This window comes from Podarcis pityusensis (assembly GCF_964106645.2).
Source record: "Podarcis pityusensis genome assembly, chromosome: 5".
Classification (NCBI taxonomy): Eukaryota; Metazoa; Chordata; class Lepidosauria; order Squamata; family Lacertidae; genus Podarcis; species Podarcis pityusensis.
In genome coordinates this window covers 62850514-62873410 of record NC_138032.1, presented here as the reverse complement: position 1 = coordinate 62873410, position 22897 = coordinate 62850514, and the positions used below count along the sequence as shown (strand labels likewise).

General features: G+C 38.8%; 2 protein-coding genes across 11 annotated transcripts in view; one reads left to right on the top strand and one right to left on the bottom strand.

Moving 5' to 3' along the window:
* The first annotated feature begins 4217 nt into the window (after positions 1-4217).
* On the top strand, positions 4218-17591 carry ZNF518A (zinc finger protein 518A). Of its 5 annotated transcripts, none has more exons than XM_081007122.1 (5): positions 4218-5766; positions 8888-9004; positions 11633-11672; positions 11805-11922; positions 12344-17591. In XM_081007122.1, the coding sequence occupies exon 5, from the start codon at positions 12449-12451 to the stop codon at positions 16934-16936; it is 4488 nt and encodes a 1495-aa protein (XP_080863248.1). In that variant the 5' UTR covers positions 4218-5766; positions 8888-9004; positions 11633-11672; positions 11805-11922; positions 12344-12448; the 3' UTR covers positions 16937-17591. The 5 variants fall into 5 exon arrangements, with proteins under 5 accessions (XP_080863248.1, XP_080863252.1, XP_080863251.1 ...); XM_081007125.1 differs by lacking the exon at positions 4218-5766 and adding an exon at positions 5835-5853; XM_081007124.1 differs by lacking the exon at positions 4218-5766 and adding an exon at positions 6087-7015.
* A 2785-nt stretch (positions 17592-20376) lies between these two features.
* BLNK (B cell linker) overlaps positions 20377-22897 on the bottom strand; it is a 93716-nt gene continuing 91195 nt past the window's right edge. For 5 of the 6 annotated variants that reach the window (XM_081007189.1, XM_081007187.1, XM_081007188.1 and 2 more), the window contains one exon: positions 20377-21960. In XM_081007189.1, coding sequence (XP_080863315.1) covers positions 21841-21960 — 120 coding nt within the window. In that variant the 3' untranslated portion in view covers positions 20377-21840. The remainder of the gene's footprint in view (positions 21961-22897) is intronic. The other variant, XR_013986775.1, reaches the window with a different exon arrangement.

Sequence of the window (22897 nt, the reverse complement as noted above, 5' to 3'; positions counted from 1 at the left end):
TTATTTTGTATCCATTTAAAAATACACCCTAAGCCCTCAGGATATTGGCAAAGATATGAATGCACCTGCTCTGCTATTGCTATCTTATTGCACATTGAAGCTTACTGTAGCTCCAGCACATTTCCATAACTGGTGTTTGAAGCTGAGCACACATGACACAAACCACAATCCATAGGTATCCTGTAACTTCTTTTTTTTGATTTTTTTATTAATATAAATTTTATTTTATAACACCATACAAACAAAAAAGACAAACACAACACATTCACACCAAAAAAAATTAAATAAAGAAAAAATATATATATAAAAAATATATATATACTCCTGACATAAGACAACAACAAATTAACTACATTAACTACATAACACACAACACTGACTGACTTCCCTTCATCTCGGTTTCGGAATGTGTTATAAAATCTTTCTATCTGCAGTTTCTTTTCCTCAAAAAAAAATTCTTTACATCACAAGTGTTATATCGCACCTACTGTGTTTTTTAGTTTTTTTTACCTCTGTTTCCATGTATGCCATGAATTTATTCCAATCTTTATTAAACTTTGTGTCTTTTTGATTTCTTATTTTCTGTGTCATTTTTGCCAATTCTAGATAGTTGAGTAGTTTCGATTGCCATTCATTTATGGTTGGGATTCTTGGTGTCTTCCAATTCTGCGCTATTAGAGTTCTGGCGGCCACTGTCGCGTACTGAAAGAGTGTTTGATCTTCCTTTTTTATTTCCTCTCCAATTATCCCCAGCAAAAAGGCTTCAGGTCTTTTTATAAAGGTATATTTAAAGATTTTTTTTAGTTCATTGTAAATAGATTCCCAAAATTTTCTAATAGGCTCGCACAACCACCACATATGATAAAAATCGCCCTCCTTAATCTTGCACTTCCAGCATAATTTATCACCAGTTTTATATATTTTTTCCTGTAACTTCTTGATTAAATACTCTGTCTGAGGCGCTTTCCCTCAAACCAGTTTCCATCTGATTTGAGAACAGCTAAGTTGTATACATTTCAGGCAGCTGTTGCACTTGTGCAGATGAAAGCACATGTACAGATGACACCTTCAGTGAACACAGGGGGGAAAAAGCAGGCAATGGGCACTGGATGAAGACAAACCAGACCCTACTCTGGTCTGCACAGCAGCATAAGAAAGCAACTTGAAATGCTGTGGGAGGAAGCAACCTCGTATTCACACCATACATTTAAAGCACATGGCTTTCCCCAAATAATCCTGGGGAAGTTTTCAAGCGTGCTGGGATTGTAACTCTGTGAGGGATAAGCTACTGTTCCCAGAATTCAGTGGGGAAAGCCATGTGCTTTGAATATACGGAGTGGATGTTGCACATTGAAATGTAGATCACCTTTAACCACATACTGTTGACACCGTTAAGATGCTCTGTTGGCTTTGTTGAGGCATGATGCCATTGGTCCACAATCAGCTTCATACATACATGGATTCATATGTCTTTATAAAATTGCTTTCCATTTGTGTGGTACAGAAATTAGGCCAACTGGCCTCTAATTCCAGTTCTTTCATTAAGAGAGATAACATCATACTGGTGTTGTTTTGTATTAAGCTCAATTTTGCGACTTCAAAAACTGGAATTTAGATAGCTTGATGATTTTATGACCATTATTACTAACCCCCGTCCTTGCAGAAGATATCTTAATTCACTTGGTTTCGTTTGCCATTGTATGGATTCTTAAACCCCTTCCAGCTCTTCAAGCTTCCTTTTACTTTCTGATGCAATGCATGCCCACTTGTAAACTGATTTCCTGTCTTGCCCACTGGTTTACCACACATATTCCATAACTGAGCTATAGCATGCGGTTATCAGTCTATTTTTCAGCTTCCATCAATTGTTACATACAAATGATTGCATGCTAAAGATTACTATTGTCATTAGAGTACTAGGAAGTGAGAGAAATCAAGTTGGTAGGTTGATATATTGCATCAGGCCAACATTCTTTAATGAAACTGAATACATTATTTCCAGCTTCAAGGGACTTCGTCTGAAATATTGCTCTCTTTACACCCAACAAAAAGTTGACTTAATTAAAAACACCACTCCATCTGTACTGTCTCTTGTGAGTGTTTTGCTTTAGGTTCTGCTTTGTTCACTTGCATATTTTCTAAACAGGATTTGGATTATCAGAAAAGAAAAAAGAAATAATGATGAACAATACAATGCATGTTAATGAGAACATGATAGACATTCTGTAAAATAATTAATTCTATATGGCGGAGGAAAAATACAGTAGCTTTCCTAATGATTAAGTTATAGCATCCAGAAGATATCCAATTAAAGTGGTTTAATTGACCCTTTCAGCTTTTTGCTCACCATGTTTGCTCCAAACATGGAATAAAACATACCGAAGGTGGCACAAGCGTATACTCCTACTTTTGAATGTCACTTATGAATAAAGAATACATTCTAAACAGCAATGTAGGACCAAAAATGGGGGAGGACAGTTATTCTGGATTAATTTATGTGGAATAAATGTATCTGATTGTGTGTAGCATTATAAATAAACTTTTCAGAAGAGGAGAAAGCACACAGCTCAAAAAGAAAGAAGATTTTTATGGAGAGAGGCAGACATAAGTTGACTCAAAGAGATGCCAAATTAGTTCTGTTGCCCAGTTGTGTTTCCTGAGTAGTCTCCCACATATTTGCATGGCAAAGGACTTTTGAAACTAGGAGGGTGGAAAAATCAGTTTGTGGTGTATAGTAAAGGCAATTGCTACATAGGGAAGAGTAAACAATCTTTCAGAAGAGGAGGCAGTACTGTTGATCAATGTTTTATTCTGAACCATATTATAAGAAAATATAGTAAGAGCATTACGAATAATCTTTATGTAACCTTAACTTATCTTTTTTCTGCATTCAACTCTGCAGGATAAATTTCAAACTGCCAACACTGACTGCAGACTTCCGCTATTGATCCAAGAACTATACAGCACCACAGAAATGAGGGTCAGAGTAGGTTTAAACGGTGATGTGACTAATGCTTTTAAAATGTCATGAGGCGTGAAGCAAAGTTGCATTCTGGCTCCCATTCGTTTTAACTTTTATATTAATGATTTGGTGCCATATTTACCCGGTGCAAACTCCCCCTCTCCAGTAGTTAGGAACACAAAGATCTCAATCTTGGTGTATGCGGGTGGTTTAATACTCTTCTCCTTTTCCTGACTGGGCTTCAGCACATATTGTAGACAGGAAAACCTATCTATAAATTACTCTAAGACCAAGATTATGATTTTTGACAGACACATTCCTAGGTATATATTGTGCTTGGATTAGCAGGCTATAGAATCAACTTGCTCATTTAGATACCTGGGTGTACTCTTTAATGAAACCTTCTGTTGGAAGTGTTATATGCATTGATGAAGTTCTACTATCATAAGGCGGGGCGGGCAGCTGATTGAACCAGCCCTAAAGATATTTGGTAGCCAGAGGCATACCTAGGGTCCCTTGTATCCTTGCTAGGAGTGGTATTGGCACCCCCTGGGGGAAAAAACACCACTTTACTGCAATTGCCTCTTGCCGACATTGCTTCCCCTCCAGCCTATTTATGTTCCAGCCAGCGTATTCTTCACTTAAACAAATTTGAGTGCCAAATAATTCTCATCCCCTTCCTGTAAGATCACCTATTCTGTTGAATGAGTGCCCAATAACTTTCCATCTTACAGCCAATCAGAAGTGCAATTTATTACTCAGTATAAAAAAGAACCTTGCTTCTTTCCAGACCAGTCTCATGTAACAACCAGCTGCTAGTCAGCAATGGATACTTTGTATTTTAAACTTAGCTCTTCGCAAAACTATGGACACATAGCGAATTCCTATACAGTATGTAAAACAAACCCAGTAAAACATGATCTCTCCACAGTCACAAATGCTTTATTTCATGATTTATGAAAAGTGCATCTTGCTTCCTAGAAGTATTTATATACATTGTATATGCTATCAACATTTTATATATTTGTTAGCCATATTGAATGTTTAGTAATATAAACGGAAAGGTAGGATATCATATGTTCAAACAAATAAGCCAAATAAAAATAGATTTAATATGTAAGTAGGTTCTTGGATAAGCATTTGCTTTGAAAGTTTGTTCATTGAAAATAAATAGTCATATTTTTCATAAAGTAATGAAATGTCTAAAGGTTTTATAGTCTATTGAAAATAAAGTTGCACTTTTTCTCTGACTGTTGAAACAGTATTTGCTTTTGGAAGTTCAAATACAGAAGGGGGGGGGGGAGGAGAGAATGGCAGAGTTGATTCTGATGGAGAAATTCAACTCTGAATAACAGAGTTTGAAGATCTGTTTATTGAACTCCCATCCTGGGAATGTAAGGATGACATTTTTTGAAAGTTACATTTGTTTTAGTTCTGCGTGTAAGATCTTCAATAGAACACAGGAAGCCAATCTATTTTCTTTATACTGCATGTTGTCATTTAAGCCACCCCTTTATGCTCCAAATATTTTTCCTGCTAGCTTCCTTCTTTGCATTTGACTCTGGTCTTAAAATCCAAATATGGCTGTTCATATGTTGAATAACGCTGTTCTGGATTTGCTTCAGCAAGGCTGCAAAAATGTCGATGTGGACGCAATCCTTTGGCTTGTAAAGCTTACCCTCCGTGTTGCAGTAACAGCTAAGCAAAGAATTACCTTTCATATACCAACCAAAGGTGCATCCCTGTGTTGTCTGTCACAAAGAGAGCTTCAGCACTGGCTTCACCCCTATTTTTAGGTCCTCCTGATAACGTTCACCTAGGTTTTAAACAAATGCGATTCATGCTACCTATTCATGCTTCTATTGTGCCACTCAGCAGTTCTCTTCCCCGTCTGCTTTGTTTTGTAGCTAAGCTGGGTTCATATAAGCTGCTTCGAGGAGGCCATTTCCCCTTCCCTTTGCATTTCGCGAGTGTGCAGAGAACGCCATTGTCTTCATGCAAGAGAAGGGGAAACAGGCCGCGTTTTCCTTCTTCTTTTGAGCACAAAAGGACTGCTATCTGCAACTGAAAGATGAGCATTGGAAGGAGGGCAAATACATTGCTGATATCAGGAGGCGGCTTCCAGACAATGGCCGCGTGCGGCTGATGGATGAGCAAAGGGGGAAGAAGTGGGTGATGTCGTCGTCATACCTTGGCTGAGGGAGAGGACATGATGGCGCCCTGTTTTGCTTCCCGGGATGGGCTTTGCTTGTGTGTGTGTATGTGCTTGTGTGGCACCAGGCTGTTTCGTTGGCCACCCGTGAGGGGGAATATGGGAGCCTCTTTGTTGGATCTGGTAGTGTGTATTGGTGTTAGTAATCCACCCCCACAGCCTTCCTCTCTCTCTCTCTCTCTCACACACACACACACACAAATAACAGGCTGGGAGGAGGAAGAGGAGGGACTCGGCCGTGTTGCCGCTGCTGCCTTCATTACTTTGACAGAAAAACTCCCCGGCCGGCGGTTGCCGCCGAGGCAGCTTTCATGGTACGTGAAAGCGACGAGGGGAAAAAAAAGGCGCGCAGGTCGTGGCGCCTCCTCAGCGGCAAAGAGGGGGTCGTCGGCAGCCCCCCCCAGGCGTCTCCTCGCGCCCCCCAAACTTCGCTGGGCCTCCGTCCTTCCGCCCCCTCGCCTGTGCGGCGCCATATCCCTCCGCCACAGTCACCCCGCCTTCCATTGCTGAGCTCGTCAAACTGCCGGAGTCCCCGGATGGAAAACTATAATGGCCGCCAATTGTGACTCGTCGGACTATGGAGACGGGCGAGGTAATCTAGGCGCCCGGCGCTCGTGCCCAGCGTAGGGGGGGGGGGGAAGGTCGCGGGGGAGTCGCGGGGCCCTGGAAGCCCAGCTAGGTAACGGGGAGGCGGGATCCCCCCACCCCATACGGGCGGCGGGAGGGGGCAGCTTCTTCAGCGGGACGGGCGAATCCCGGTAGTTGGGCAGGAACCCGCCCTCTTGTTGGGCCGAGGCATCAAATAGTCCCGCGGTCGCGGCTTGGTTTTGGGGAGAGAGAGAGAGAGAGAGAGAGAGAAGTGCACCTCATTTAAGGGGTGCGGGGGGAACTATTGAGGGGCCGCGCGCCGTTGGCCGCGCGGCCGCTTGCTTCCCTGCGGGCAAAGGCTCAACCAACACAGCGCTCGTGTATCCCTCCGCCTTGCCAGGATGAGAGTTGCTGTTCGGCAGCGCCCCGTCTCCTCCTCGCGGCTTCAGCCAGGGACCCCCTTTTTAGGACGGGGGCGCGAGCATCTTGACCCCCCCACCCCCTGTCTCCCGAAACATAGCTCAGGGGGATCAAAATAGCGGGGTTGGTGCCCCTGAGCGACACCTGAGGGGCCTGGCAGCGCTTCTCCCTATGGCGCCCAAAAGTTCTAGAGGCGCCCAGGAAGCCCAACTCAACCCGAAAGGGCTTTTTTTGTGTCCAGGCAGAAAGATGAGTTGGGTGGTCTTTTGTTTTCCCTCCAGTTTATGGACTCCCCCAGCACCTTAAAGGTCTTGAGACCTAAAGACAGCAAGTTGGCAGGCCAGACTCCATGGTTTCAAAACTCAACAAGGGTTATCATGGGCTTGACTTGGGGCAAAGACCCTTCGCCCTTTTCAAGTGCAGATGCTAAGCGTTGCCCTATCTGGATTGTGTTGAAAGGATTAACTTGGAAATGGCTAGGAAGCACTTCCTGCAGAATGAGAGAGAGAGTGGAAGGGAGATCGCTTTGTTGTTGACTGCCATCTTGTTTTGCTTGGGTGTAGCCTTGCACTAAAAAAGACTTGCCAAGATAATCCTCTCTTGCTCACAACAAAGTACTGAGCTGATTTTGGTTGCTGATATTTATGATTGTGTTACCACAGGACTGAAGTTAAGTAGCATGCGTTGCTGCAGCTAGAAAGAAGTTATTTGGAAAGGAAAACCAACAAAGCCAATTGTTCATGAAAATTCCTTAAGATAGTGCAGAGATTCTTATATAACCATGGAAATGTGCTAATCATTTTTGTTCTCACTGGCTGTCTCACTAAATTATAGTGAGTGATATATTACTGTATAATAATATAGTGGGATGTACCTATGTGGATAATTTGTAAGATGGACCTGTATTACAACTTAAGTTGAGAAAATTCTAAATCTGCCAGTCCAGTCTTGCTCACATATACTTGAGACGTGAAAACACAAAGGCTTGGTTCTGAAATAAGAAAGATACTACCAGAAGTTGCAGTGTTACAAGTAGACACATTTTATACAATCTATGGAGATAATTTGTCTTTGCTATTCCTTCAACTCTTGCAAAATATGGGCTATTTTGTATAGGGAATTGATCAGTAGACTTGAGACATCTCTTTTAAGAAAGGTGACTACATTGCATGTAGGTTACAATGCTGAACCAAGAAAGATAGTTTGTAAGATTGATTTATTGGGTTTGTTTTTTGCTATTAAAATAATGCATGTTTTGGTAACTATATTCTAGGCTTCAGCCTGTATAAGGAGATACTAAAATTGTTCTAAATTTGAGGTTTGGGTTTTTTTTGCTTTTGTTTAGGTATATCTGCTTTTAATCTTTGGGCAGAGTGATTTAGCCTGTTAAGTTCCTTCTCTGGTCCCCATGGCACATACCTCTGCACAGAACAGACCTCTTTCTCTGTGAAAGATTTCATGCTTCTGATTGTGTACTCTGGTTTTCAAGTTGCTGCTGTCTAGAAAATCCTAAATTTAAACAGTTTTTTTTTTACTTGTAAGTAATCTAATCTGGGGAAGCGGGAAGTGAGCAGAGCAGTCCTACTGGGTGGGAAAGATCTGTGGAAGAGCGACTTCCATTTTCAAAGCCTTGCTGGCTTTCGCAGAAGGTGAGGAAGGGGTGACCATTTTTTCTGTTATGGTTGCTTTCCATTGCAGGGAATTAGGTATGCCAGCTCTTAGGCTACTGTAGTTTCTGGCTCCATTTGGAGTCATGATGGGTGAATGAAGAAGTGTAGGATCCTGCAGATCCTTGGCTGCCCTCAATGTATGCTAATATCCTTCTAGTTTTGGGCCCACCACTGGTAGGGTAGCCATGGCAGCAGAAAGCACTGTTGCCATCCAGGGAACCACCTGACAGTGGTCCACTTCTAGAGATACTTTATGGTGTCTGGGGGTCCTTCCCGGGTACCACAGGATTGCACCCTTAGTAAACTAGTGGTGTTTGCACTATTTTAAAGTTTGCAAAATCAATAAGGTGCATGTGTGTAGTGCAATCCCCTTTGTGTTTACTCAAAAGTAGGAGTGCAGCCTTTGTTTTGTAACATGAACAAATTCATTCCTGACATCTTTTAACTATTTTTGGACTATTTTGGGAAATAGTTAGATTTCGGGTTTCTGCAGATAAATATTTGCAGGTTAATTTACAAATAAGCAATGTAAATATTAGGTATTAAAGAAGCTCATTACATGTGCTTTAAAGTTAGCTAGCAGGTTTCTATTCCAAAGTGTAGAAGACTTGTACAGATGTATAAGGTTGGTGAGATTTAGGAGAATAAATTAAACTTGGCATTTCCCTAGTTTACAGTATTTGTTTAGAATTTCTGTCATAGTGGGCATTTATTTGATTTTGATTATCCTGCTAAAAGTCAGGAGTCAAAAAATGCTACAGATTTGTAGTCAACAATATCATTTTTTTAAAGGGAGTATTAGTAAATACTTAGTGCCAGCTATGTGAAGAACTACAAAAACTTGCAAAACTTCTAGATATTGACATAAATCTCCCCTCCCTTTTCTGGCCATATTATGAATGACCACATTTAGAGTAAAATTACCTAATTTTTTGCTGTAGGTACATTAGGATCAGGCACAGTTAGATCTCAGGTGGTAGTGACTTCTAAATTGTTCCTATGTTTGTGTTTTTAAAAACATGTTCTTTATTTCAGGATTTTTTGTACACTGAATGCAATGTCTCTTGACCCTCTGTTTTATGCCTTTCATCTCTTGGAAAAGAAAAGTATTGAACAGACTACTGAAGAATGGATTTTTAATCTTTTTAAACAGTAAGTTTATTACTTATCTGTGGCTAAAGTTAAAAATTCACTGTGGGAGAGTTTTGTTTAAAATATCCTGTATTATCAAATGCTGTTGAGTGATATCTAATGTTAGTTACACTCAGAGTAGTACCAAAATCAACTTAAAATCCATTGATTGCAATGAGTGTGCTCTTACTTATTTATTTTTATACCGCCCTATACCTGTAATTTATATACCACCCTATACCCAGAGGTCTCAGGGCAGTTCACAGAATAATTGGATATCACCCGTTACATTTATGTATGTGTTCAGACTTGTAAATCACAACATGCCTGGTTGCCTATGTTGGTTATTATTATTTATATAGCACCATCTGTGTACATGGCACTTTACATGTTCTTACAATCTGAAACCTAACAAAGGAAAATAACATAGGCAATGAAAGCAGTGGAAAACAGGGGAATAAGATGCAATTAAGTTTCTTCGGCTTAGTTACTATAGGGTATTGTCACTAGAAGATTGTTCCAAAGGTGAGTTTTTAGGAGAAATTTGAATGAGGTAAGGGAGATGGTTGGACACATTCTGGGAGGTATTTGAGGCAGCAAGGGAGAAAGGGTGGAGAATGAGACTTTTAGACAACAGTGGGTAATGGAGCTGAAGATGTAAAAGCCAAAGGAAGAGAGATGTGTTAAGATATAAGAGCAGAGAGATAATGGGGAGGAAGGCCATGGAACTTGGAAGGATTTGAAGATGAGCACAAGAAATGTATTTATTTATTTGTCAGATTTCTCACCCACCCTTCACCATAAGTTCCCAGGGTGAGTTACAACAGTATAATGTGCAATTATTTAAAAAGGTTAAACTATTACAATTATAAAACAAGTAAAACCGTTCAAAATTGAGCAGAACAATATAAATTCAGCAAAAGTGATGGGTCCCATGAAACAGTTGAAGGCCAGGGTAAAAGAGGTTTGTCTGCAGCATACAGCAAAAACTGTACAGTGGTACCTTGGGTTACATACGCTTCAGGTTACAGATTCTGCTAACCCAGAAATATTACCTCGGGTTAAGAACTTTGCTTCAGGATGAGAACAGAAATCGTGCAGCAGCAGCGTGGCGGCAGCATGAGGCCCCATTAGCTAAAGTGGTGCTTCAGGTTAAGAACAGTTTCAGGTTAAGAACGGACCTCTGGAACGAATTAAGTACGTAACCAGAGGTACCACTGTATAGTGAAGATGCTAAATGCAGCTCTGTAGGGAGTTCCATAATTTAGAGGCTGTCACAGAGAAAGTCTTCTCTTGGGTTCTATTCCCTTACTTCTGTGGTTGGTGGAATTACGGTGGTACCTCGGGTTAAGAACTTAATTCGTTCTGGAGGTCCATTCTTAACCTGAAGTACCATTTTAGCTAATGGGGCCTCTCGCTGCCGCCGCACGATTTCTGTTCTCATCCTGAAGCAAAGTTATTAACCCGAGGTACTATTTCTGGGTTAGCAGAGTATTTAACCTGAAGTGTCTGTAACCTGAAGTGTCTGTAACCCGAGGTACCACTGTACTAAGAGAGCCCCCTTTGTAGATCTTAAAAGCCTGAGAAGGTCAGTATGGATGGATACAATTTTTAAGATACTTGGGAGCTGAGTCGTCCAGGATCTGGAAGGGGATAGGAAGCCAGTATAGGGATTTAAGAAGGAGCATCACATGGTCAGTTTGCCAAGGGAGGTGACATTGTCAGCATAATGTTAGATGGAGATGATTGGATGAAGATGGGACAGTGGAAGACCTGAGATGGCAGTAGCTAAAGAAAGAAATTACCAGGGCAGGGGCCAGAGTTTTGCTGAGGAAGCAGAGAGGAAGGGCTATATTTTCTGACATTGTAATAGATTATATGATCTGGTGATGGACTGGATATAGAGGTATCCATTAGGTGTTGCACAATGGCAAGGACATGGCATTTGAACCAAGTACAAACTTACCTAATGCTGCTTCCATTTGAGAACTTCAAACATTGCTACTATGCTTTGAGCTAGAAAAGGAGAACATCAACCAGTGTTGGAACCCTTGGACTTCATTGCTTTAATTTGGTGAACAACGTTATAGATAACATAACAGCATATAGGAAAACAAAGACCTCTCTAGCTCTGTTTAGGTGTTAGAATTTTCAAATCCTGGAAGGGGAATAGGCCCACACACTGCTGTACGCCCAATGTCTCTGTATGTGCAGGATCTACCCTCACCTTCATGTGTTGAGTGGTAAGATTTAAAAGGGGTTTCTAAGTGTGTTCAACCAAAAGTACTTAGAAAACCCCCTCAGACCTTCTGGTTCAATGTGGGAAGAAGGCTGGTGCATGCAAGAATGTTGCTAACAGGGGCAACTTGCATGACCCTGTCTTTCCTATTTCCCCTCCAGTTCCTCGTTCAGGCATAATGCCTGCACAGCACTTCTGTTTAATGATACCCCCTGCCCCCGACAAGAGGATTTCCCACAGCAAAACATCTACTTAGGGGAAAGACCTGTGTTAGAAATGTTTAGGTCTGATACCACTGAGGCACATATTTTCAAATTTCTCTCTTTTGCTCCTGATGTATACATATTATTCCTGTGAGAGTTTATCTTTCAGAACACGTAGTAAGGGTTTTTTTGTTTGCTGTATTGCAGAGTGAAGCATCTTTTAAAATCTACTTAATTGAGATTTCTGGTAAGTTGCCTGCTTGAAGTCCTAGTTGACATTTAAGGTTATTTTCATTTCATGTTGTCATGGTACAGTCTGTGCTTGTTGGTAATTAAGTCTCCTGTTTGTGTATTTTGTTTTTTATAAAATGGTTGGCAGCCTCTGTGTTAAGCAGTCCATCATGTCCAAATGTGTAGAATATGGGGCGATCATAGGAAACTGGGTGAAGATTGAGTTACTGATCACCTTGGAGGTGGAAGGCCAGGAACATAACTAGGTAGGGTTTGACTGTCTTATACTGACTTGGGAGAAAAGCTGTGGCTGAAACAATGGCACATTGCTTCTGGCACTGCATTAACTCATGTAGGAATTAACCAATGAGAATAACTTGTATGTGGGAGGAGCAAAGTAATCTGAGTATCTAAAAGCAGACCCCAATAGCTGAAAGGTTTTGAGTGTCACTGTGAAGGTTTCAATTCTTAATCCACATCAAGGGGATTATGGGTTTAATGGGGGAAAATGTGACATGTCTGTGGTGACAAAAAAAAAAAACTTTAAGCGAAAGCTTTGTGCCCTTTTAGTTTTAATGGCTATGTTAGCACACAGGTGTCAGTCATTATGCTGCTTTTAGTATGTGAAACTATGGGTATCTTCCCCCCTTTTAACCTTTAAAATTAACTTTGTACTTTTAATTCCAGATTTACTAAACTGAGGAAATCCTGGAACTCTGAGTACTTCTGCACAAGAGTCTCTTAAATAACGAAGAGTACAAAAATAGTAAATTACAGAGTACTTTAGGAAAAATGCCATCTGAACAAGAACCATCCTTTTGCATCCAAAATACAAGTTTGTTACATAACAATGAGTTAGATAGAACAAGTGTTCCTACATTGGATACTTCTGTTAAGGGGTATATAACTCAACCTGCAATTTCAGATATTCTCACCTATGGATTGAGAAATGTGAAAATAGAGCTGCCTAGGGTAAATATTCCAAATGAAGTGCTATGTACACATGAAATTGACAGATACATGAAAGTATTTCAATGTAAAGAAAAGCCTGCAAGAGCATTTTCCATGCACATGGATGTGAATGGAAGCAACTTTTCTGAGACTGATATTCCACATAGTAAACCAAGACTGAATTATGAGGAGGGATTGAAAACATCTGCAAAGATACTGAATTTTAGCTGTACCAAATGCAGAAACAATGTTAAGTACAGTCCAAATGATCTGCAGAAGCATTTCCAGCTGTTACATCGTGGAGAGCTGCCATCTTACCCCTGTGAAATGTGTAATTTTTCAGCTAATGACTTCCAATCATTTAATCAACACCGTCGAACACATCGTAGCACTTTAGTAAAATGTGAAATCTGTAATGATGATAATAGATATACTTTGTTGGACCTAACAAAACATTTCACATCTAGGCACTGTGTAAATGGCCATTTTCAATGTGAAAGATGTAGATTTTCCACCCATGATGTTGGCACATTTGTTCAGCATATTCATCGGCACAATGAAATACAATATAAATGTGATAAATGTCACCATGCAAGTTTTTCAAAAGAAGAGTCTCAGAAACATGTTGCTTCACACACCGGCACATTTCCTTTCAGTTGTCAATATTGTAACTACATGGCATCTCGGAAAAACTATCTTTTAAAACATATTATTACATTACACAGAGACCACCTCTATGCAAAAGACAAAACAGATACAGATAACAATGAGAAGCTGAAGAAAACTTCAACAGGACTAAAACTTATCTTGAAAAGGTACAAAACAGGTGCATCGAGGAAGGCCCTGTGGAGACGTAAAAGAATGACTACTGGCAGTTGTAGAACTGGAGAAGAGGACAGGCAAGTTCTCAAAAACATGAAGGAAATTCAGCCTAAATCTGAAGAGCTAGGCCAGCCTACAAAAGAATTACACCTCAGCGAAGACAATAATCTTCTAAATGAAAGGCATATCTACAGTGGGGCAAAATCCTCTCCAGCAATACCATACAGTAGAGCAGAAGATGGCTTGGGTTCTGGTGTGCTGAAAAAAGCTGTTCATGGTCCTACAGTTTTGATGGTTAAAAACAACAAAATATCTGTTCCTGCCAATTACAGTGCTAAATTTATGGGCTTCAAGGTGGTTGATGGAAAACAGCATATAGTAATAAAACTGCTACCTACAGATAAACAGAATTTGCCAACAGAAAATAAGGTTGATGGGGTAAAAGATGATTCAACTGAATGTCTGCAGCAGACAGCTGACAACTTCAATTTACCTTCCGCTTCTGGACCTCATGAAATTAATCAGCAAATGTCTAGAAATAATTCTGTTTACTCATTGGCATCATCTCCATTGTCATTTTCTAATCAATATTCAGGAAAAATAAAGCAAGAAAGTCCAGATTATTTTAGTTTGAATACATCTCGAACAGTAGAACCTCATATTGTAATGGTAGGAAACTGTACAACTCGTCTGCCAGCAAAACCAGATTCTTCACTTCCTTGTGATTTTGTGGCTAAGGCTGGAAACAGAGATTCTTCGTGGAGGAATTGTGTACCTCAGGACCATTCTCAGGTTTTATCCTCTGCTGGTGCACACATGCTACATTATGACCCTATGAAAAAAACCTTTCCTACAGAATTAAAAGTACGGAATGGTGAAGTAAACAACAGTAAATACAATAATATCTACTGCCCATCAACTGATTTTTCTAATCAAGTACCACTGCCTTTCCATAATTATTCCAAAATAGATACTTTGGATAGCTCCAAACACCATATGTCCAACAGCGCCTTTTCTCTCCAGAGTAGGCCTGTAAATGAAACCACTTATCTGCAACAACAAACAGTGTTAAATCTAGAAAGAAGGTCTTCATTGCTGTCTCTTCATGGCTTTGTAAATACAAACAATGTTCCAGTATTTTCAGCTAACCAATCCAATTATGCTACTGACAGACAGCATCCTATAGAAAATCATCATCATGACCAGCAGCATTTGAATACAAAGGTAAATCAAGTGGTGGAACATGTAGCTGAAAAATCAAAACAAGAAAATGCCTCTAATTGTGTAAATACATCACTTATGCCTAAAATAACATCTGTTTTCTCACTCCAGAGTACTCAGGCATCCAACTATTTGTCACCTGAAGTAAACCAGTCATTACAAGATGTTCTAAGAGGGCAACCTGCTACTCAGCCACTCAACTATATAAAAACTGGTTATGACAACTCATTTCCAAATAATAAAATGGATTGTAAAACATTTGCACACTTCAGAGATTCAACTGCTGCATGCAGTTTAACCAATTCTCCTGTTAAATTCAAGAGAGAGTTGAATGCGAATGGCAGTGCAACGAATGAAGGTGTGTATTTTAGGAATGAAGGACGACTCCCAGTGATGGCTCATAGAACAGACAAAATGCATTCTACTTCAAGGACAACAGGTATTGGTGCATTGCTTAAAACTCAGACAGATTCAATTTTAGCACAGCAGTTGGAAAAACACAAGATGCACTACAGTTTGAATGTCCCTAATGCTATCCGTCCAATGCTTCCAGAACAGAAGAAATCAGTGCTACTTCAGTCATCTCTCCCAAGGTTTTTTGTACCTTTGCGCCTTGCCCATCAACAAGGATTACATGTTATTTCAGGGAAGCCTTCTCCAAAAAACAGTTCATCAGATGTTCAGGCAACAAGAGCTACACCTTTACTTTTAAACAAAGGACCTGGAATGATCTTGACTTTTGGTAGTGGCTCAATTGGAACAATTGCAAATGCCACTGAAAATAGTTCTCAGGTTTTAGAGAAAATTGCATCTAAAGAGTGTGGTAAAGAAGAAATAGCTACATCAGGTATGAAATTTAAAATAGACAGCTCTGGCAGTATAAGAAATTATTCTGGTGCTAGTGGGACAGCGGTTGCTTCATCCACTGGCATGTCATACAAGGAGCAACTTAACATGACAAATTCAGAGAGCAGAATTTCTTCCGTGAAAATACAGGCTGGACATCAAGGCAGTAATGTTGCTACCTTGGAGTCAATAAAACAACCAGAGGTTGGACAAGAACAACCTGTTTATGCACTTTTGCCTGATGGTAGACAAGCAGTTTTTCTTAAATGTATGTCACCAAACAAGTCCCTAGTACAGAAGCATAATGTTCTTCAAGGTACTGCTACTAGTCAAAATTGTGAACCAAAGAAAACTGGAGCAATGCAACAAAAGCTTTTTTTGAAAATTAAGACCTTTCCTGCTGCTGACAATTGTCAGTCAATTAGCAACATTAAGTCATCTTTACAGTTTGATAATATGCATTCCCTTAATAGTCCTGCACTAGATCAGAAAAAGGCAGCTTTTTCTCCTAGCAATGCCTTACTGCTTCCAGGTACATTGATGCCAGCAAATGCCTGTTTGGCAAGTGATAAATCAAAGGATCCTATTACTTCTGTAGAATCTGTACATTCCCTTAGGAATTTAAAGACACGGTCACAAAAGATTCCATCTGATTCAGCACAAACAGTTAGTGCTAACAAAGGGAACGCTTTTGGAACCCAGATGTCAACCGGGCCACCAACAAACAAATTTTCAAAAGCTAAACGTCATTCAAAGCAAACTGGTGCTAAAGTTTCTGATGCTACGGTTTCACAGAAGAACAGGAATTTGAAACGGAAAGTTAAACATGGCCTTCAAGAACCTCCTAGAAAGAAAATGTTGCATCGAAAATGTAAAGCGAAAAATCAAATGGATGTGAATGAATTTGAATCCTTAATTCGCGCCCCTTGTAGACCAAGATTGTCAAAAGACACTGCGAGGATTCTAAAGCTACTTCCATTTAATTCCAAACAATTAATCAAATGCCCCCGAAGAAATCAGCCAGTTGTAGTGCTAAACCATCCTGATGCAGATGTTCCAGAAGTTGTAAATGTTATGAAGACTATTGCTAAATTTAAAGGACATGTGCTAAAGGTCTCCTTGTCAAAGAGAACTATTGATGCTCTTTTGGAGCCAGCAGATTATAACAGTTTGTACATAATTACTAATGATCTCTCTCGAAGAAAACGCAAAATGCTCAAACCTGTAAGTCCTGTAAAAGAAAGGTTTGTTTTAAAATTAACACTGAAGAAGACGAGCAAAAACAATTATCAGATTGTGAAAACTACCTCTGATAATACGCTGAAAACTAAATTTAGGTGCTGGTTTTGTGGGAGGATATTTGACAATCAGGACAATTGGGTAGGACATGGACAGCGTCATCTAATGGAAGCCACGCGAGACTGGAATTCATTAGGGTAATTTATTGTGATGACTGAAAAAGACAAAAGAGTTCATCTGCTTGCAGATTATTTTGGATGACAGCATCAAAATGATGTTTTTAAAAGAGAAACAAATGTGTTAACACCTAAAATTATCCTGTATGAATTTAATTTAAATAGCTTCAATTGCAGTTCAAATTGCATTTTGTTACTACTATCATGTGATATATTTAGAGAATGAATTTCAGGGCTTTTGTTATGTATATATTTAAAAATCAAAGTGTGTACATATTTTTATACTTCAGTTATTTGCTATAAAATCTTGCACAGGAATTGTATTTTTTCAGCTCTGTGCATGCACTACTAAAAAAATGTTTTTCAGCTACACACAGCTATTGCCGTATTTTTCCTTGCTCTTTCAAGACAGCCCCCTTTTCTTTTCCAGGGATGAACACTGTTGTTAGCAAGTGCCTAAAAGATGTGAAGCAGTTTACTTTGTGTCAACTGTATAACCACAGGCCCTCATAGGGCCAGGTTTTCTAACAGTTTCTTTTAAACAAAGCCATATGTGAATGCTTTAAGCTATATTGCTATGCACATGACACTTGTACTATTTCTGTGCAGTTTGTCTACTTTCTTAGTGAAGTATTTTTCATATAAATCAATAAACATGTTATTGTGTTTAAGCCTGATAATGGGATCAGTTGTAAATATAATGTATTCACAACTTGTACAGTACATTGAAGAACATTCCAAGTGGATGTTTGACATCCCTATTAAATCAGTATGATTTGTGTTATACTGAATAATTTTGCCACCAGATGTATATAAAGGGCAGCCTGTGGCTGTGGTGGCTTTGGTTTTGCTAGAAATCGGATTATGGCTATTTTTCTGTAAGTCTTTTTGTGTGGCTAGAGAGTATAACTTAGTTTTTAAAGAGTGCTCCAATCTAGATTTTCTTATCCCATACATTGATGCCTCATAAAATTCTGGAGTATTTGTCACTCCACAATAGGAAAGAAAACCCTCTTATATTTGGTTATCTTCTGATTTGGACAAAAAACTCTTTGCGTTTTGATTGTGGTCTCTTAATTGTTGAATAGATTTTTGTCTTTTTGACAGTATAGCACTGGCTGCTATGTTCTAGAAATGGTATCAGGTTTTTACTCAAGATTCTCAGGCTTTTAGTTGTGTTGATTCACAATCCACTATACAAACTACTGTCCTCTTATAGCCTGCAGTCAGTCTTTATTTCTCCTTGTAGGCTAGAGATTACATCTTTAAATTGTCTGGCCTGTTCAGATATTTCTTATGGGACAGAAAGGAGAGAAATCTCAGTTTGGCAGAAGTTATTGCTGATTGTGCAATAATCCATGTTGTAACACAGAACATTGCATCTTTGATTTTGGAAAAAAAATGTGTTGGACATCTTCAGCATTTAAATAAGTATATGATAGCCTGGATCAAACAGTACTTTTTCTCCTCCTATCCGCTGCCAAAGTGAAAGGGATAAAGAGAAATATACCTGCCCCAACACCTACTAGTGTTGAGACAACTTTGTCCCTAGCAAGTCAAGTCTGAACAGGCATTTTGTGAATAATCCGTATTGATAGAAATAACAAATACTTAATTTTTGTGTTGTAAGGCCAGGGAGTAATTTGAGTATTGGCAGTGTTTCAGTACCTAAGTTATATATTGGTCCTCTGTAGAAAATTTAGACATATCTGAAGGGAATGGGGCAGGGAGAAAAATCAAGTGTAATGAGCAGTAACAGGTTCACATTTGTATTTTTAACTTTTTCCAGTGTTTAAACAGTTCCTACAAAGTAAAGTATCTCAGGAAAATGATAAAAAAACCCTTCCAGTAGCTTTTATTTTTTTTATTTTTATTTTGACTATGGCAGACCAACACGGCTACCTATCTGTATCAGGAAAATGATGTGCTTTTAAACAAGAAATGCAACTCAGAATTACCTCTTAAAAATTCCCCTGCACATGCTTGGTGTTAATAAATTTGTTACAGAGATATATTGTTCTTTAATTGTGTTGAATAATTTTAAACAGTGAGTAACACACTGGTCTTTATGGTAACATTCAGTAATTACCTTGCCGATAGAAATTTATAGTTTTAAAAAATGGTCTTAGTTACTTGAGGTGACATCCTCATATACATTACAGGATGCACACTTTTTAAAAAGGTAGCTACAATATAAGTTTACTAAAGGAGGTAGTATGGTGCATCTATTTCCATGTGTGGACATTCCAACTTTTATATTCATAATTATTTTGGGTATTTATAAAAGAAAATATTTCATAATGACACAAGCCTCACCTTGAATGTAAGAGTTTGAACAAACATGCAAGCCAGAAAGGAGATCTTGTAAGGCTGTTGCTAGACTTTTAAATATTTATATGCCATCCACAAAAGTTCAGCCACATGGCTTGAGCTGTAGAGCAGCCAGGCAGTATATTTGTAATGTGGCTTTTGTTCTCTGCTACAGCACAACTACTTTTAATGCTGCATGAGTGGGTGTTTGTAAGGTGACTGTAATTTTTTTGCCACTAATTTTTTTTGTAACATTGCTATTAAATTTTAATCCTTTGTCACAGTTAACAAGGTTGGAGAGCATCATATTATTTATATACATATTTGCTAAAGGTTTTGAGGAAATGGTAGATTTTATACAATTTTGATATCTGTGTTAAATGGCATTCACTTCTAGTATTATGTACTCAAGGCAGGAAAACGGCCTTAAATTGCTGCTGCATTTAGAAGCTGAGTTTCTTGTCAATGGGACTTGCTTCTGAGTGAATGTGTAAGATTGCTGTGTAAAAATACTTGCCCCAACTCTGGAGCTTCAGTCCTGTTGCTGGTTTACCATTTCTTCCCTAAGCTACTGAAGCTTGTTGTTCATCAACTGACTACATTAATTGAATTTGAAACCCAAATGAAGTATTCCTTAATGTAGCGATACTGACTGGTAAGAAAAAAACATTTCCTCCTCCACTTTCATTTTTGCAAATCACATGGTATGTGACAGGCCTAGTCATGGTAAACTATAAAACTGGTTCCAAAAACATGCTTCGTTTGCTGTAAAACAATAGGCCTCTTCAGGTGTTCCAAATGAGGATATAAGTAAAAATGTGAGGGTAGGCAGTGGGGAAACCTGTCTCCATTTCATTTGCCTTCCAATTTGTGGAAGGCAACTCTCTGCAGAGCAGCTTTTTGCATCCATAGAGATTTTCTAAAGAAGCAGCAGAAGTGGGCAGAGATAGCTTGCTCATCAACCCATCTCCCTTTTGAAATTTACTTCTGCATAGAATGCCTGAAGAGCGCTTAACAGTAAATTGGTTGATTTGGAAAGAAAAAAGTTCACGTCTTAACCATAATATCCTGTGTAGGTCCAGCACGACTTACTGTGATTTGGAAGAAAAGGACTTTTGAAATTGGGCTTGGGTTTAATTAGGATAGTGCTGGAGGCATTGTTCAATTACCTTTATTCACCTTGAGATGAGAGCGGAAAATCATTTGGCTATACAATCATACAAGTGTGTAGTTTTGAGCAGAAATACATTTCCCTTCTGAAGGAGAGTAGTTATCAGAGCTTTGACAAAAAACGTGACCCCAGGTCTTTGCTGTCAGTTCTCATTTAGAAACACTGTATTATTGAAATTGGAGTTTTAAGAAAAATACTCAGTTTTGAAGTAACAGGAAGGCAAGCCACATGTTCTGTGTCCAAAAAATTCTAGCATAACTCAGAATCAAGTGGAAAATTATTTAGATAACAATTGGGGTGTAGTAAAATGCAACTGATGCAAAATATATCTGGAAGGAAAAGGAAGGTGGGGAATAAGGCCATTCATTAGAAATAAGGGGGTTGTCCTTTGGAAAGTGAGCAAAATCTCAACTCTAGTTTCACTGACAGAAGGCAAGAAACGCACAGAGCTCTCTTTGCTAATTATAGGAAAAGCTCCATAAGCACTGTGGCTACCTTGCTGGATCCAAGCCATGTTTTGTGCCTTCTATCTTGTCTTAAATTCTGTGATGGAGGAAAATACACCCCCCTCCCCTCAAGAATCAGTTAATGATTAGACTTTCATTTTATACCCACCTGTCCTAAATTGTACACAGTCTAAAATTCCAAACTTAAGTCTAACCTTGATAGCTGATCCTGCATGCCCACAGTCAGTAAAATCATTAGCACAAGGAATTTGCCTGTTACCCATTTCTAAAAAAGCAGAGATGTGCGATTATGTCCCATTTTAATAGAATTTGAGAGGTAGGTAAGTTGTACTTTAAACGTGAAAGATTACAACAAGTACACTCAGTCACAATTGCATAGAACTATGCTCTATCATAGGCTTTTTATATTCTTATTTATATGTACATTTAATAAACATGTAACAATGCTCTCAACTAGCACAGTTGAAGCCAATACAAATCTACTGCATTACATTAAATAGAACTGAATTTTTAGACCTGTCCCAGGGAAAAAAGGTCCAGTTTTTAGCTTGTTCCATGATGGCTCATTTTGGCGTAGACATCCTGGTTTAACAAATGTGAATTTTCCCAAGAAGTTGCTTTAAGAACAGTTAAGATGTAGCTGGTACACTTCTGAATATATTGCATGTCAAGGAATACTTTACCTGAACTTGGAACATCTTAAAAGTACCTAAGTACATTCAAGTACATAACAACTTAGAGGCTGGTGTGACTGTAAAATTGCCACTTCATCATTCAGCCAACCAGTAGGTTATTCAAAGATTGGGTAACTATATCAAATAAAATCTCTCTTTCTCTTCTTACACATTGTGTGGTCTGTTCAGGCTATGGTGCTTGGTGTAAAGCTTTTGGAGAAAGCTTTTCATGCTTATTAAGATGCTCAATCTTAAATTCTCAGAAGATAAGGGCTGGAAGATTCCCCCTCGTGGATCTTCAGTGCAGTTATGATACTCTAGCAATAGATTTCAGTTTGGTTGAGTCTTTTGTGTTGTTTTGACTGTCAATGAGAACGAGAGAAGTCCGTTGATGATTCTCTATTATTTCAGCCACACTGTTGAAGTGCTGGATTGGGAAAACAAGAGTTCAAGATGGCTTACTCAACACGGATGAAAACACAAATCTTGCTGGTTCAGCCAAAAACTGAATCATCAAGATTTGGGTAAAAAACAACAACTAAACTTTGATTATAATACAGGGGTTTTCATCAGCTGTACGCCATAAACATCACATTTAGAAAAAATAAAGGCTTGACATATCTCGCTTTGCATGTCATGAGTATCTCATATATTAGTTTCACCTTTTAAGTTGAATTACTGAAATAAATGAACTTTTCCACGATATTCTAATTTTTCGAGTTTCACCTACTTAGAGCTTAGCAGGTTCATTCCAGCACTTGTGTTGGTTTTACAAGGCTCCATTGAGAGTCATATTAAAAAGTGGATGAAGCAGAGCAAAATTTTACTCATGACACTGGAAACTAAATGCTTTGAATTAACGTTTTGTCTTAAATTTAATGACAGACTGAAGAAAAACACACTCCCACGTTTCATAAAAAAACTAAAAACTTACACCTCTTAAAATATAAAGATGAAATATCGATCAAAAGAACTCAACAATGTCATTTCACTCTCTTCAGAGTGAAAGGATATTCTTTCGTATGGGGTAGTACAGTAAAGTTTTTAACATTTCAAGGACATTCAATATTTTTAAGTTTAGTTTTTTAAAAAAGACTAAAGGCTGCATTCTTTGCTTGGAGAAAGCCTCATTGAATTCAGTGGGATTTCTGAGTAGATACGGTTAGGATTGCAGCTTTAGGCTGCAATGTGTACTACTACTGTGCTAGCACAAATATAAAGGCTATCCCCAAGAGAGAATTAAAAATATGAAACAATACTTTTGAGCTCTCTGATTTAACAGTGGATACTTCGACTAAATTTCCAGTTTTGTGAGAAGACAATATACACACTTGCTTTTATTACAATATAATCCCCAAACATAA